At 42.5% G+C, this 17,705-nt stretch overlaps 1 protein-coding gene across 1 annotated transcript in view; it reads right to left on the minus strand.

Annotated features, from left to right (window-relative positions):
* The window catches only part of FREM3 (FRAS1 related extracellular matrix 3), a 91,193-nt gene extending 74,157 nt beyond the window's left edge, over window positions 1-17,036 (minus strand). The window contains exons 1-2 of the mRNA XM_049632216.1: window positions 11,855-17,036; window positions 9,690-9,779 (exon numbers count right to left, since the gene is read on the minus strand). Coding sequence (XP_049488173.1) covers window positions 9,690-9,779; window positions 11,855-17,036 — 5,272 coding nt within the window. The remainder of the gene's footprint in view (window positions 1-9,689; window positions 9,780-11,854) is intronic.
* Between the last annotated feature and the right edge of the window lie 669 nt (window positions 17,037-17,705).

Genomic DNA, 17,705 nt, shown 5'->3' on the forward strand with positions numbered 1-17,705 from the left:
TGTAAAATGGGGGGATAATACCTATCTCATGATGATACTGTGGAGATTAAATGAGAGGTAAGGAATTCAAATGTCGAGCACAATACCCGGGACAAGATAGACGTTCAATAAATGTTGAACCTGAATTTGAAACCAAACTACTTTACTTCATTATCAAGAAGATGGATACATGTTAACTAGCCATTCCAAGTAAGTCAAAATGTTTTTCTCAGTTTAGAGAGCTCTATGTGTCCATATATACCTCATAAACTAATATATATATGTGTATATACACATATGTGTATTTGTTTATTTATAATTATCTATTTAGTAGGCACATGTGTTATGTCCATGGAATTTAATGCTGAAGTTGTCAAGTTTTATTTTACTTTTTAATGTTTATTTATTCATTTTGAGAGAGAAAGAGAGACAGAGAGAGAGAGAGCTCATGCACATGAGTGGGGCAGGGGCGGAGAGAGAGGGAGAGAGAAGCCCAAGGAGGCTCCTTGCTGTCAGCACAGAGCCTAATGTAGGGCTTGAACCATGACCCTGGAGATCAAGACCTGAGCTGAAATCAAGAGCTGGACACTTAATCAACTGAGCCACCCAGGCACCCCTGTCAAGTTTTATTTTAAATTCATCCCTGAAGTGATTATTTTAAGAGTCTGTTTACATAACACAAGACAAAAACAGCTTTGCCTTTTTTTAAGCAATAAACTCTCTTTTCAAGCAATAAAATGTTTCTTAAATTGATGTATGTGGTAATGAGGATATTTAGCAACTGGAAAATGAAAAGCAAGTGATGCACAATAATGTGATCTAAAGGAGACACTCCCTGAATATAGTAAGTATTGACTTACTAGTAGAGAATGCTAAAAGAGCACCATTCATAAGATTTCTTAGCTTTCAAAAATGTTTTCTCCTTTCATTAATCATCCTTGTGAAGAGTGATTATTTTCTCATACCAGAGTTTTCCTAGGTTACTGCATGCTCAGCCTGGCTTTCAACTTTTATACATGGAATTGCATGGCTTAAAAAAGTAGATTACAGTAAAAAAATAAGCCTGTGTTTTATTTTATGGGGAGAAAACGATGAACAAAATGCTTTCATGCTCAAAGATAAAGTGACCAAAGCAATTTTTCTTTGAGATTATTTGCTGTCGATCATAAACTCTAAAATACATTTATTTTTTAATTTCAAAAATCTCTTTCCAAATTATCCATAATTATGATCGATATTATTTTTTAAATCACAACTATGACTAAGCATACAGTCTCTACAAATCATAAAATGAATTTGAGATTTGGTAGCTTTTTCATGAGTTTGTATTTATACTTTTGCTCAACCAATATGATTGGAGCACCTATTATATGCTAGGTATTGTCAGGAAGTCATTTCAATTCTAACACAGATTATGGTCAGGATTATATGATTCGATTGAACACATCAATTTAATCAGCCAGACTATCTCCTCTTCTTCTTTACCTGGTACACACAGCCCAAACTACAATCCTAAACAACTCCCTTTTTACATAAAGATTAAAAAGCAGACAATAAGTAAATAAAATTTAAGTTATCTGCTATCTCCCAGACCTCTAGGACTTCAAAATTAATGGAAGACATAATTACAGCAAGAGGTATGTGTGTGTGCTAACTCTTTTGGACTATTTGAATATATTTTGTTTGTACACATATTATTTTTAGTTTAAAACAATATGGCTGAAAACATTAGCACTAGCAGAATAAAATGGAGAACTGAGAAAATCATCTGGAAATCATCTCACTTTCACCTCAACATCTGAAGAACTTTTATCTCAAATCCCCACTTAATTTTCTATGTGGAAACCAAGTAAATAATTCTATTTGTTATTATTAAGTATATTTTAAAAAAAGTTGCTATGTTTATCAAGCATGGACTAGTTGGTGTCACACAAAATAGGATCTGGGAATTATCTAGAATTATGAGGTTTAAAAGTATTCCCACACTGTGAATAAGGTGTAGTAGCCCAGCACCCGGCACTGACACACAATATTTTATAAAATGCTGTGACTTAGACTCCACTCTGCGTGTGACATGTAAATGGATGAGGTTGCCCTGTCTCTCTCGTTGTCACTGCATAGTGGTCCTCATGACCCCACTGACCAGTGAGCTAGAGATTAGCAAAACTTGTTTTGACCTCTACTCAGAAGAGCGGTCCATCCTGGGCAGTTCACTGCACCTGCAGACTTCAGACTTCATTCTAAATTGGAGACTCAATCTTTGCAAGTTCAGCCATGACAGACCTTAAAAATACCAAAACTAGATACTTCTCCAAAGTCAGCCCTAGCAGAGCCAAGGAAGCAATAACTGACTGGGTATAAAACTTCAGGGATTTCTGGGAGCACTTCCCAGAAGCAAAGGCTTTCCTTTTTTTTTTTTTCTTTGCTGACAATTAAAAAAAAATTATTTTTTTAATGTTTATTTATTTTTGACAGAGAGAGAGACAGAGCATGTGCGGGGAAGTGGCAGAGAGAGACACAGAATCGGAAACAGGCTCCAGGCTCTGAGCTGTCAGCCCAGAGCCCGACGTGGGGCTCAAACTCACAGACCACAAGATCAAGACCTGACCTGAAGTTGGACGCTCAACCGACTGAGCCACCCAGGCGCCCCTGCTGACACTTTTTAACTTCTAAGGATTAATAGTTAATTTTGGAATAAACTGCTTTCACATTTTCTGTCTGAACTACATGTCTGTCTTGGTACTGTTGTGAGGAAAAGTTTTGCATGTCTGAAGCAACTATGAATTTAGGGAAAAGGTAGAATGTTTTAGACATGTTTTAGACATGCAAATATCCAGGTTAAATCAGCATCTTTCATTGCTAAGAAAACGTATGCATTCACAAATGTAGGTCAAGAGTAAGTTCATAGTAGCACTGAAAATGAGAGAGCAAAAAATACTTTGGGTTACATAACCAGTTAATTAGGCTACAATACAGTCAAAAGTAAAATATTACATAGCTGTCTAAAACAAATAAAGCAGATAAGGTTGATCTGTTTTTACTAGTTCAATATATGTCTGGATATAATATAGACATACATTAAACACAGGAAGGCAAGGCTCAGAGCCAAGCATAAAAAATAAATAATCTCCTTTGTGTAAATTAAAAAGGATATACATATATTTTCTGCTATGTGATTTTCTTTTTGTAAGGAAACAGAAAGAACAATTCCTCCTTTGGGGAAAGGGATCAGGTATCAAGGTACAGTTTATTATTCTTTAACCATGTACATGCATTTATTTTTTAAAAAAATGTTTACAGCAAGTTATCTGGTGGAGGAATTATTGGCCGTTTAAACATTTTAGACTATGTTAAAAATACCCATACAGTCAGGTATTTTTATGCAGAATTGAAGAATTAAAGCTGTCAGCAGGAAGTATAATTAGCAATGCTAAAAACAAGGCTTGAATAGGGTGCCATTAAGCTAGTTTTCAATATTGTTCCTTACCATTCTCCCATTCACTGAATGCTCTTCCTAAAAATGACTCCATACTGAGTGTTGTGGAAAGATGTTGCCATTTCTAAAAGAATTAATTTGTAGCAAAATATCACTGCAGGACAGTTAAGCTACGGGTGTGGCCTCCAAACTGAGAGGAAATATGGCTGAGTCGACTGTCTACACAGCGTGTAAGGTGATCTAAACAGAGTACCTCTTCTCTCTTTCTATAAAGAATCAGTGGCTTCGGTATAAAAGTGAAAAAATCAAATCAAATCACAAGTGACACAAAGGGAAGGTTACCTAGCATATTTCACAAAGGAAAGGGGATGACAAAGTTTTGCTTAGCACAGTATCATCACATCCAACCCTCTAGCTATTTCCTACACTTTGTGGCTCTGAACTAATTCTTTCACAGATTGGTACTAAACATGGGACACTGGTGGTGAGCCTTTCCTGTCCCTCTAGCCGTCTGCTCTATAGCCTTTGGACCTGCCTTGCTTATTATGGCTTGTCCAAGAGCTAACAGTTCATTTCTGGTCACGGTAGGAAGGAATAAAAGATATAAGCAGGTAGGATTCATGAAGGAAAGAGTCAGTGACAAGTGTAAACTGTTGATTCCTTCCCGCCTGAAAAGAATCCACCCTGATTCTCCTTTGTTTGGATTTTTGAATCCATTACATTATTAAGGGAGACATTTTTGAATTATTTATAAGCCAGAGTAACACGGTTAGCCATTTAAATCAATATTATTGAACGAAGTTGGTTGTGATGTATCAAGTGTTCTTTTTTCTTAAATGGAAATTGCTTTTTTTTTTCCCTGATAATAGTGGCCACTGTAAGGCATTTACACAAGAAAATGTAAAGAAAAGTCAAAAGAAATAAAAACAACTTAAAATCCATCACTGCCATTACAAGCCATTTTTAACATCTTGCTCCATATACTTTAGACTTTTTGTTATGCATATACATATGGATGTATACGTGAAAATGTAATCATCCTTTACAACTTTACATACTGTTTTCTACTTGATTTTCTTTATTTAAGAGGACATTATGAACCTCTTTCCATATTAAATACAGGTTTATTATGACATCATCCTGAAGGCTGGCAAAATATTTTATAGTTTTACTGCAGTTATGCTTCTGCCATATTATAGTCATAGAAATACATGGAACATTTTGTCTCTTCTCTATATTGTCTCTTGGTTTCTCCTGAATTTGAATTCTGTAGCTGCTCATTTTTATCTATCCCTTCTGCATTCTGTAACTCTTTGCTTTTTACCCTCCACTCTCTTCTTATTACTGTTTTTATTTAAAATGAAATTAGAATTGTTTGGGAGATAAGAGTAATTAGACTCCAGGAAAGGGCTTCTTTGAGTGAAAATACTGGGCCATGGATTTTGATTGGACTACTCAGAGACATTTTCTGTCTTGCTCTTGAATTCACAGATGTGTTCTAGGGAGTTTAAAGTTCTAAATAAACAAGCATGATATTACCTTAAAAACAGGGGCAGACTCACTGGACTTATGGTTAGTTCTTTCACTGGTCCTAAAAAAATCATTGTTCACTACTTTATTTTCATAACTTGAGGAAGACAGTTCACCTAAACAGAAAACTGGTATTCATACGGACCATGAGGCAAGTATCAGGTCAAATGTAAATATCAAAATGCATAGTGTTAATCAAACTGGTTTTAGACGCTGAATAATTTAAGAGAAAATAAAGCAATTTGTTTCTGGTCTTAAGGACATATCTACAGTACATCGCCAAACTAAAAATTGTCTGACACCCATATAATCATTCAGTGTGGCTTATTAGAAAGAATGGACTTGATGTTTCTGATGGTTCCTTTGGTTGCATCATTTTAATCCTTCAAATCCATTCTTCATTGTAAAATTTGAGATGATAACTTATATCTTACAGGTTATAGTAAGGATCAATTGAAATAACATCTGTAAAACACTTTGGAGAAATGTTAAGTGCTATATATATTAAGTTAATAGTATTATATGGTAAGTGGAACAGATCTGTTCAGTGTTACGTATAGTAGAGATATGCAACATTTCAAGACAAATCTATAAGTATAATGACTTAAGGAGGAATACAAATGCACTTGACAGTATGCTTAACTGGTACAGTTCAGAGCTTTATAAATCTAAAATTTATTCTCTATTTCACCAGTGACTTTCATGAGAACCTTGAACATAATGAAGTTTACCACCAATGTTATAAAAAAGACTGAGATCTTAAACAGCAATGGCCTTAGTCTTGGTTACTGAAAATTGATGAGGCAGCAACTGATGCAACATACAAACCAGGTACATTGACAAAAATTTCCATGTGAATTCCCAGTTCAGCTCTGTATACAAGTATAGGTATGCTCATAACTATTTGAGAGGAAAGAAGAAACGTATCCTATTACGTTTGTGGCATGTGCGACTTCATTTAACTACAGCAGAACAAAAAGAAAAAGGCACAATTGATACAGGAAACAGGATGCGGATAGGCAAGCTATTCCTTTGTGCAGAGGCTGAGCAAGCACGGGCAAAACCTGTACAGTGGATTTGAGTTACTTCCTCTTCTTCCTTTGTCTCCTTAGCAGACTTCTAACAAATATGGAATCAGTTTATGAGTGGGCAGAGAAAAGGATGAGAAACCAAGAGTTCCAGGCAATACCCCAATAAGATAACTCACCATAATAGTTTAAAGTTGACCTTTTTAAGTAATTAACTGATTTAACTATAGAGTTTCAGGAATAAATTGTTAAACTTCTTTTTATCTAAAAGAAGGGAAATAAAAATTTGGTATCTCGGCTAAAAGTTCTAAAGGTAATAACATCTACTGTGTGTTTGCTTTGTGCCAGGCACTCTTCAATGCCTTGTGTGGGTTGTTTCTTTAGTACTTGTAGTACTTAGAATGATGACCCTGTGAAGACGTCCGCTTCTTAATTCCCAGAACTCATACGTATGTTTTATTACAGGGCAAGAGGGACTCTGCAGATGTGATTAAAGATTCTGCGATGGGGAGAGTATCCTGGATTATCCAGGTAAGCCCAATGTAGTCACAAGCGTTCTTGTAGTGAAAGAGGGAGGGAGGAGAGTTGGTGCCTTAGTAAAGCAACATGAGAAGGACTTGGACACTTATGGCTTTTAATATGGAATGGGACATTTTCTAAAGCTGGAAAGGCAAGGACATGGGTTCTCCCCTAGGGTGTTCATAAAGAAAGGCAGTCTTGTCTAAACCTTGATTTTAGCACAGTAAGAGCCATTTTGGACTTCTGACGGACAGACTTGCAAGTATGTGTTGTTCTAAGCCACTAAATTTGTGGTAATTCACTATAGCAGCAATAGGAAACCAATAAAATCCTCATAATAATCCTATGAGATACACACTATGATTGTCTCCAATTCACAGATGAGCAAATGAAAGCACAGTTCCTCAAAGATACACAACCACTAAACGGTGGGACTGGGGTTTGAGTGCAGGGAGCCTGGTTTCAGAGCCTATGAACTGAAAGCCTTCCTGCTGTCAAGCTTTGGGGTTTTAATAAATTGCAGCTCTAGAGTCATACTGACAATGCTTTCACCTTTAAGACCCTGAGCTCACCTGAGGATGTGCCTAATGCACAGTCCTAGAGGTAGGGCACAGTCTTCTTTTAATGCCTCCAAAGTCGGTACCACCACCACCACCAACAACAACAACAAATTCTATTTCAGCCCATTGGTAAGAAAATGTATCCCTAGAAGTGTGCCCAATTCCAAAAGCTTAAATAACTGGAAGTGCTATACACTGTCAAGCTATATGCTGTCTCATTCTATTTGGGAAATATTTTAAAAATTGGAATATTTTTAAAGAAAAGATGAAGCTGGCTATTGTAGAGAAATAAATTTATACAATTTAAAAATACCTGGTACAAAAATGTTTAAGTGGGTCCTTTAGCGATTGTAAACGATTCCAAGAATTCTAAAAATGGCAACATGGATCTCAGCTCTGTGTATGGCACTCAGAACACAATAAAAAAAAATCCAGGGAACAAATAAATGCATAAATATTTTTTAAAAGGTCACTTATTCATTTTGAGAGGGAGAGAGAAAGAAAGCATGTGCAAAAGAGGTAAGGAGTAGGGGAGGAGGAGGGGCAGAAAGAAGAGAGAAAGAATCTCAAGCAGGCTCTGTGTCGTTCTCAGCACACAGAGCCCTATGCGGGGCTCAATCTCATGAACCGTGAGATCGTGACCTGCACTGAAATCAGGAGTTGGACACTTATTCGACTGAACCACCCAGGTGCCCCAAATAAATGCATAAATATTTAATCATCATATGGACATACATATGTGTTTTAAGATCCAACTATGAGTAAATGTATCTGCAAATGTTTTAGAGTCTTGATTATTCTTATCACTTTAATTTGCTAGGGGCTCCTTTGTTAGGTGAAGAAGTGCTATCTTTGCCTTATTCTCTGACTTCTGTTCATGATTTTATCTTCCTGAACAGAGGTGGTATAGCAATAGTGGTTAAGAACCTTGGCTTTGAAACCTGCAACACCTGAGTTTGATTCTAGTTCACCTTCTTATTACCTGTATGGCACGAGTCCAGTTAGTCAACCTTGGTGCCTTCATTTTCAAATGGGCATCGTAACATTTACCTCTTATTTTATAGTAAAAACCCAAAGTCATAATGTATATAAGCATTGTCTGGCCCATAGAAAGTACATATTCAAAATGGTCGCAATATAAAATTCACATTTATCAACACAGACTGACTCTGTTTCTGATGTTGCCCAGAAAGCATAGTGTCCAAGTCAGATATATATCTTTTTAGAATATCATCCCACTCAAAATCAGAAGAATAGTCACTATAAATCATTTGGGTCTCAAATGCGCTTTACATTAGTGAATCAGTTTAGAAGACTTAAATTCATCTTCATCTTTTCAGGGACTTTCATCCTTGGGAACCTGGGGAATGAAGGAAAGCTCTGTTTTTAAACTTCATGTGAAGGGTTCCTCGGTGGCTCAGTTGATTGAGCATCTGTCTTCTGCTCAGGTTATGATCTCACAGTTTGTGAGTTCCAGCCCCATATCAGGCTTCCTGCTGTCAGGGCAGAGCCTGCTTTGGATCCTCTGTCCTCCTCCTCTCTGGCCTCCCCCCATTTGTTCACACACACACTCTGTCTCTCTCTCCCTCCAAATTAAATAAACATTTAAACTTTAAGTGAGAAGATTGAGAGGAGGGGCTAGTGGTTTCCACTATAGTTAGTCTCATTAGAAGTGGAGAAGGTAACTCATTATTGATGAGCATCTACTTTGTGCCAAAGGCTTACACATATTATCTCACTTAATCCTCTTGGCAGCCCTCTGGAAGTTGTATGAAGACTGCCATTTTACAGATGAGTGAAATGAACCACAGAGAGGACAAGGTAACTTCTTCAAGGTCACATGGGGTCCATTGGGATTCAAGCTCAGTATACCATATGGCCTTCATGTAGGTCTGCTTTCCAAACAGTCTTGAATGGTTACACAAGACTGAGGAAGAAAATGCATGTTACTTACTGGGAATGAGTAATGATTTATACTGAGAGAAGTTATTGAGTGGCAAGCAGCACACGGACATAATTTTTGCAATTATCTTGTTATACTGCAAAATAATTTTTCACTGACAACATAGTCAGCATATTCCTAGCTGTGTAAAGAGAGTGCCTGTTGTTAGCTAGTTGCTTCCCATTGGGCTACTTTTAAGACAGAGTAAACCAATATAGGTGCAGCACACAGGCGATTTTTTAAGCAAATTTTCCTCTATGCCAGTCAATGTATTTTTCACTGCATCCAGGAAGATTACACTTCTGAGAAGGAGCCACTAAGATTCAGCTCTGGAGCTGAAAATCCTAACAAAATCTAAGGGTGGGTTTTCTAATGTGTTCCAGAATGATAGAAGCCACCAGTCAAATTCTCAGAACCTCCTGAAGAAAAGATTTACCTGCTTATGGGATGTCACACGTAATCTAGGTCAGGTAAAATACTTCATATCTCATTGAAATTCCTCATTGCTTTGCCTTCCAAAAAACATTTGTCAAGAACCATTTGACATGGGATCACAAATAAAGCAAAAAGAATTCATTTGTTTGTATTATGACATATACTGATTGTGATTACTATGCAAATGATTTAGTTTTTTTCAATTTCATATTGCTTTTAAATAACCAAGACTCCCTTTTAAGGTTTCAATACTGACTTACCATTGTCTTCAACAGAGAAGTAGAAGAGGTCCTTTGTTGCTTTGCTGCCTTCATTCAACACATAGCAGATCCTGCTCTCATCAATGTCAGCTGATGAAAGAGCAAGTTTCACTCATCATAATGGCACAATAGAAAATGAGGATGTTAAGAACGTCAACATTTTGGGGCGCCTGAGTGGCTCAGTTGGTTAAGTGAACGACTCTTGATTTCGGGCTCAGGTCATGACTTCACGGTTTGTGAGATCCAGCCCTGTGACGGGCTCTGCACTGGCAGAGCACCGTCTGCCTGGGATTCTCTCTCTCTCACTCTGTTCCTCCCCTGCTTGCTTTCTCTCTGTCTGTCTGTCTGTCTCTCTCTCTCTCTCAAAAATGAATAAGTAAACTTAAAAAAAAAAGTCAATATTTTAAGGCATGAAAATACTACAATGAAGAAATTTTAAAATGATGAAATGAACACAAATCTAACTTTTTAAAAACGATTAAGTGAACATGAATCTAAATTGTTCTTAATGTTATACCAGCAAAAATAGAACTTAGTTTAAAATTTTGTTACTGGGCTATGTGTATGAACTTTAGGATAATACCCCCCAAAAAGGACATTCTCGATGTGCATGTTTCACAACATCTGGGCCCTCTATGGAGAGGTGAGTCCATGTGGTTTTAGGTCTTCTGCAAAAGCATGGAGCTTGGTCTGATGGCAGTTATTCATTAACTATTTGTCAAAATGAATTTAAACAAGAACAATGGCTGCATTCTAAGGAAAAAGAAAATGAGAATCAAATCATGACTTTTTATTATTACCTATTCTCTTGGATTTTTAAGAATTTGTCCCTTGGGTCTATTATTGTGTTTTTGTATTGGTAATTATTAGTATTTTAAAGACAATTTGCATTTTGGGGGTATTTATTTATAAAGATAATTCTTATGGGGTGCCTGGGCGGCTCACTCGGTTAAGCGACTGACTCTTGGTTTTGGCTCAGGTCATGATCTCACAGTTCCTGAGTTCGAGCCCCCTAATCAGGCTCCGTTTTGGTAGTGTGGAGCCTGCTTGGGATTCTCTATCTCTCTTCTCTCTCTTGTAAAACCATATATGATTTCATTGGCATTAGAGACAATTCTGAAAATGTAACTAAACTATTTTTTACTTTCATTTTAAAGTTTTATTTATTTGAGAGGAAGGGAAGGGCAGAGGGAGAGGGAGAGAAAGAGAGAGAGAGGGAGAAAATGAGCAGTTAAGGGACAGAGAGGAAAAATCCCAAGCAGGCTTCACCCTCAGCACGAGCCCAACACAGGGCTCAATCCCACGGCTGTGAGATCACAACCTGAGCCCATATCAAGAATCAGATGCTTGGCTGAGCCACCCAGGTACTCTGATAATTAAATTATTTTTTAAACAGCCTTCATAAGTTTTACTCTAAGACTGCATTTAGGTTTAAATGTATCATATGTAGAAAATTCCTTTAATCTCTTCACATCTCATGCACACAGAGCTGCACGATAAAGTGTTAAGACAATGTAAAGGGCTACCAAAGCGACCAGGTGTCACATTGCCTGGGAAAACAGAGGAACCTGCCTCAAGTTCACCATTAGTAGTAACAACAAATATATTTAGAAAGAAAAAATCCTTCAAACATATCCTTCCGCATTTAGGAAAATTTAGTTCTATGCCTTTTTTTTTTTTAGATGCAGAAATTACTTGAAAATTATTTGAACACAATAAAATGTGCAGTGTAATATTTGTCTCTAAAATCTAAATATAAAATATCATCTTCAGAAAACTAAACTTACTAATGAACTATGAAAACAATTCCTAGGTATGCTTCTTTACTTAAAATTTGAAATTCAATGGATATTTTCAAAATTAATGTAATCATATCTTATGATGATATTTTTCAGAGGCTGTCCACCTGCATTCTGTAATTTTAAGGCATAACTAAAAGCCTTACTAGCTGTCCAAGGGTTCCTGTTAAATGGGCATCCTGAGGAAATAGCTGAAGAAAGACTACTTGCCTTTTTTTGTTATCTGAATAATCTTGCATTCCATTGTATTTCATCAGAATCAGAATTTTTCTGCAAATGCAGAGCTTGGGACAATTTTAAACAGACTTGGGAGATCTAATCTGCTCAAGGAGAGGGACAGAGGCATCGGGGACATTGTTTACTAACCTTGTGTAAACACTCGCGTACTCTTGTTCCCAAGGCCAGTGTTGATAATGAAGCCATGCTCTGGTCCTCTGGTCACTTTATACTTCAGGAGCCCATGGACACTGTTCTGATCCTCTGTCCTCAGAGACCTGCTGGTAATCAAGAAGCTCATGTGTCCAGTGTGAAGGCGCTTCAAGGCCGATGCACCTCTGTTAATGGCAATCTGGGGGAGTCTGTTATCTAGGGAACTTATGTGGATCCTCATTACCTGAGGTTTGTGTGTCTCTAGGACAGTGTCTGGGAAGACATAGAAGTCAGCATGAGTGCCATCTGTCACAGTCAAAGAGAAACAGTCTTCAGTCGCCTCACTGCCGTCATGCCAGTAGCTAATCAGGTTGTCATTCAGGTCTCGCTTGGTGAAGGTGGTCACAGGATGGTGGCCATTATACAAAATCCTGCCATGGATGGGGAGCTGGGTGATAGTAAAGAGGAGAAGATCATCTGGAGTATCCTTATCTTCCGCTGTTAACTCAAAGGGAGTGATCTGTTTGCTTTCCCCTTCTTGCAGCATTAGTTTGTGGATGGTCAAGATAGGTTTCTTATCATCCACATCTATGATGTAGATCCTGAAGGTTCGGAACACAGGGTTGTGTCCATCAGTCACTTGAAACTCAAAGCTGTCCATCTTTATCTCATCATTTGAAGTGTGGACATAGTATATTTTGTTGCTAGCCAACTGTAGCTGAGTGAAAGAGGCAATGGGCTTCCCAGAGTGGTCAGAGCTCTCCAAGTGCCCCAGGCTAGGAGCCCGTGTGACTCTGAAGTGAAGCTGTTCATTAGGGCTGTTGATGTCGCTGGTGCTAAGCAGATTGGTGGTAAGGGTCACTCTGCCACCTTCTGTCAGGGTAATCCCTTTGCTAACCACCTCAGGTGAGACTCTGTCTAAACTGCCAACAGTGATGTAGAAGGAGCGGTCTATCAAAGGGTTAATCCCATCAGTCACATCAAATTTGACAATGTCAAGCACTCCTTCTTGGCCTGTGTGAGTGTAACAGATGAGGCCTCTGTTAATCTCATCCTGGGTAAAGTTCATCCCAAGGGTGAGGTTGTTCCTCACCTCCCCTCTGGGTTTTCTCAGTCGCTGTAGAAGCCCTTGTTGAGGCCCTGAACGGAGGACAAAACTGAGGCTCTTCTCATCGGAGTCAAGATCTGTGGCTTTGAGGACCCAATTTGTAATGAGCTTAGTGTGTCTGGTCTCTACTTCCAGCCCATCATTAATGGTCAGCTGAGGGGTTTCATCATCCACTAGGATCACCACAATGGGTACCTTCCTGTGGGTAACGTGCTTGCCGTCACTCAGCCAGACCTCAAAACTGTCCTCTGTGGTCTCCGAGTCATCATGCTCATACACAATGGTGGAGGCCTCCTGGATCTCCTGTAAGGTAAAACTGTGGATGGGCTGGCTGCCTGTGGCCAGCTGCTGTACGATTTGTCCATGCTGAGGGAGGGCTGTGAGCTGAAAGCGAAGCTCATTCTGTGGCAAGTCAGCATCTGCTCCATTGAGCAGTGGGGTGTCTATGACCAGGCTCATCCCCTCTAATACCACAAACTCACCAGCAAAAAGTTCAGGCTGCTCGTCATTGGTGGGTAAAATGATTACGGGGAAGACAACATTTGGGGAGAAGTTGATGCCATCAGAACAATAAAAGGTGAATTGATCTTTTTGTGGCTCTACCCCCTTGTGAATACTCTGTACATAATTGATATGCCTCACTTGGACATCACTGATGGAGAAAGCACTGATGGGGCTACCAGCCCGTGATTCTTTTGAGCCAGGAGCTGGTGCAATGTTTTCCAGGTAGCCAGAGGCTGGCTGACTAGTCACTGTGCATAGGATTTCATCTTGGGGTGTGTCCACATCTTCAATACTGAGATGTTGTAAGGTCAAGGGACTCTTCCCACCTTCATCAACAATATAAGACTCTGCCACTGAGACTTCGGGTGCCACATTGTCCACAGGCAGCACAACCACTTGCACCTGCACTCTTTCCACTATGCTGTTCCCCACCAACCACTGATAAGAACCCTTGGAGAGGGTGAGGCTGAAGGCATCATGTTGTTTCTGGAAACCAACTTCACCCCCAGTGTGGACATAGACTACTGCCCCACTGATGAGGTCCTCTTGGGTGAATCGTTCTGCAGGTAAACCATGCACGAGAATAGTACCCAATTTTGGGCTATCTTCCAAAATGAAAGACAACATCAAGTCATCTGTGCCCTTCTTTTTGCCATGTATGATGCCCATGGTGATCTCAGCGGCTCTGTTCTCTAGTACATCAATGGAAACATCTAATAACGGACCACCTGTAATAGAGATCCTGGGAGTTTTGTCAGCTGTAGTGGGATGCACAGAAATCTGGATGGTGATGGGTATGTGGTGAACCCCGTCACTTACCTCCAGATGGAAGGTGTCATTGGTAGTCTGGTCTCTGCTGTGCTGGTAAGAGACACTCCCATTAATTACATCAGCTTGTGTGAAAAGCTCTCCTGGGGTCATATGTTTGTTTAAGTAGTACAAGTGTCCATGTTGGGGACCCCAGACTAATATGAAGACAATCTGGTCAACATCTGTGTCAGGATCTATGACACCCAGTTCATTCCTGCTGAGGATAAAACTTTGTCCCTCTAAGACAGTAAAGCCTCTGTTGGTGACTTTGGGAGGCTGATTGTCCACAGGCTTTAGGAATAACGTGAATGTGCCAGGCACACTATTGCCTGCAGCATCCTCCACTCGGTAGGTGAACTGCACAACCCGTCGTGTGACACCCAGCATCTTCTGTGGGGGCTGATAGGCAACTTGGTGCAGATTTACCTGGGCCTGGGTGAAGCGCATGATGGGCATGTCTGGCGAATCAGTGAGGACAATTTCTCCAGCCAGGACTTGGTGGTTGTCATCTGTGTCAGTTGGGGGTGTCAGCAGGGTGTACCACAGGTTCTGGTCATCTGAGTCCTCATCAGTATATTGGAGGAATTTCTTCTGGAAGTGAGTGAGTTGGTATTGTTGCACAGTCATTTCTAGAGTAGTTCCTGGAAATAGTTCCGGACTCTTCAGATCCACTGGTTGGACCCTGACAGTGAAGAAGTGTTGGTTGGATAGATTGGGTGGCTCATGGTCATCCTGTACACGGAAAGTCAGCCGGGCCACTACAGGTTGAGTGCTATGGGGTCCAAGATAGCGGTAGAAGAGTTTCCCTCCCATTATGTCTTGCTGAAGCCATTCAGTCACCACCTTCTCATAAAGTCCTTCTCTTTCCACATACGACCAGTCCTCATCTTCAGGGGACAGAGGTGGTTCAGTCTGCCGCAGCAGCATCTCCCCCTGGTACTGACTGGAGTAGGAGGAACCAGGGGCTGGATCCTGCCCTCCCTCTTCCTTTTTCCCTTCCAGAGGCTGGTCCTCCAGCACAAAGTGGATGGTTGAGTCCTCAGAGTCAATATCAGTAGCACTCAGGACAAAGGGGGAAATCTGGACCACATGTCCTTCTGTAACAGAGAGCCCGGTGTTGGCCTTGACCTTTGGTGGTTCATCATCGACAGGTATGATGGTGACGGGGAAGAGGAATTCCACCTGGTGGTGTCCATCCTCCATCCGGAAGATGATGTTGTCACTGTAGGTGTTGCTGCCATCATGCTGGTAAACCACTCGCCCTGCTGCCAGGTCCACCGGTGTGAAATGCTTGCACCCAGCAGGTGCCCCAAGCACCATCAGCTGCCCATGTCTTAAGCCCCTAACTGCAGTTATTGTCACTTCTTCCAGGTTATTGTTATCACTGATCTGAAGGCTGTGGGTGCTGGACAGGGGCTTGGACTGACCTTCAAATAGCAGCAGTCCCCGGTTATATCTTGCCACTGGGGCCAGAGTGTTCGCGGGCTTCATTATCACCATGAAGGCAAAGGGGTCTGAGGTGGCACCATCTCCGTCCACCACCTCCAGCTCCAACTGGAAGAGCTGCTCTGAATCCAATTTCTTTGTAGGGGGCTGATAGGCAATTTTCAGTTCCCGAAGCTCCCGCTGGGTGAAGAAGGAGACTGGAAGGCCCAGGGGGTCGTCAGTGCTGACCACGTACCCCTCGTGCCCTCGTGTGGTTGTGGGGGCATTGAGAATGTTGAAGACCAGGTCATCAGGGTCAGACTCCGTGTCTTCCGCAGCCAGTGCGTCAGGGGTCAGGGCTGTCAGCAAGAATTGATTGACCTCCATCATCATCAGGGCCACAAAACTGGGCCGAGGTGCGGTGTTCTCTACTCCGTCGCGGATGTTCACCAGCAGCTGGAAATGCTCACGGAGCAGCACCTCGGCTGACCCCGCGCCTCTGTCTTCTGGCCCTAGCAGCTCCGCCATAAAGGGCACATAGTCCCGACTGGGCGACAGGGTGGTGGCGGTATGCTGGTAGCGCACCCCAGCTCTGACAAAAGCCTCACAGTCTACGCCCTTGCCCCTGGGGAGAGGGGCCCCCATGGCGTCCACCAAACGCCCATACTTGGGCAGTGGGCCGCCCTGGGGAGGAAGAAGGGTGAGCCGGCACCTGCTGGGGGCAGAGCCTGCGGACACCAGGGACGCAAAGTCCAGTACTCTCTTGTCGATGGCGTGGCTCCAGCCCCGCAGCTTCTCCACCGCCAAAGGCCTGTTGCGCATCACTAGCTCCGGCTGGGGAAACACCACGTCCACAGCCAGCGTGAAGGGCAGTACTAGCGTATAAGTCGGGGCGTCGTAGCGCAGCTGCAGCCGCACCCGAGCGCGCCCGGGGCTTCGGGAGCCGAAGTGGGTGTACTGGACCTGGCGGGGTCCGAAGGCGCAGGGGAAGCGGCCGGGGGAGAGGGCGCCGTGGCTCAGCGGCAGGGCTTCCAGCACCGTCACCTCGCACCAGTCCCCCGGCTGCACTCGAATCACCAGGTCCCGGAGCGGGTCGAGCCAAAGCGAGCGGCCCACAGGAACCCGGAGTCCGGGGTTGGCGATCAGGACGCTAGGGCCGTCGGGGCTACTGAGGCCCGGTGCGACCCAGGTGGGCCAGTAGAGCGCAGGGTGGGGTTCAGTCCCAGGCGAGGGCACCTGTCCATGTAGCACGGGGCAGCTCAGGAGCACGTAGGCGAGCGCCGCGACAAGCTGCCGGGGCGTCCCAGCGGGGCGCCGAGAAGTCCCAGCCATGGGACCTGGGCGCTGGAATGTCCCGGAGACTGCCCAGTCCGAAGAGGGCCGGCTCAGCTGCAGGTGCAGGCTGGGGAGGGAGTGGCTGTTGTCCAGTCGGGAGCCGAGGCGCGGACTCAGCAAGAGCCGGTGGCCGTGCTTCGGCTGTGGCAGGTAAAAGCCGCGGGGAGAAGGGGCTCTGCCCACCTTCTGCCCTGCTTGAGTCCCAAGTCTCTCCTCGGCTGGTTCCCGGGACCGCTGGATTTGTCCCAACGCCCCGACACCTAAGGCGAGGGTGCCGGAGTTCGCCCCTCCTCTCCTTTGTGCCTTTAACCTGGCTACCTTACTGACCTTCGTGCCCGGAGGGGTAGTCGGCCACCGCGCAGCCCCGGCTGCCTGCTTCAAACCAGCTGGTCGGGATGTTCTCCCCGGACGCCTCAAAGAGATTGTCCTTTAGGACTGGGAGAGTGACAGCGACTGTACCGGGTCAGTTCTGCGCGTGGAAGACACAGCGCTCCCGTGGTCCGTTCACCCAGGCAACCGTGTTTCTGATGGGGGGGAGCGCCACCATACCTCTTCCTTACCGCTGACAGGCGTGCATTTTCTAGCCGAAATTGAGTCTCACTTCGGACATTAAAGAAGCTAGTGGGAGCTATTTTGCAAACAGGATTTTCTAGCTGCCTGTCTGAT

Source organism: Panthera uncia, chromosome B1 (genome assembly GCF_023721935.1).
Source record: "Panthera uncia isolate 11264 chromosome B1, Puncia_PCG_1.0, whole genome shotgun sequence".
Classification (NCBI taxonomy): Eukaryota; Metazoa; Chordata; class Mammalia; order Carnivora; family Felidae; genus Panthera; species Panthera uncia.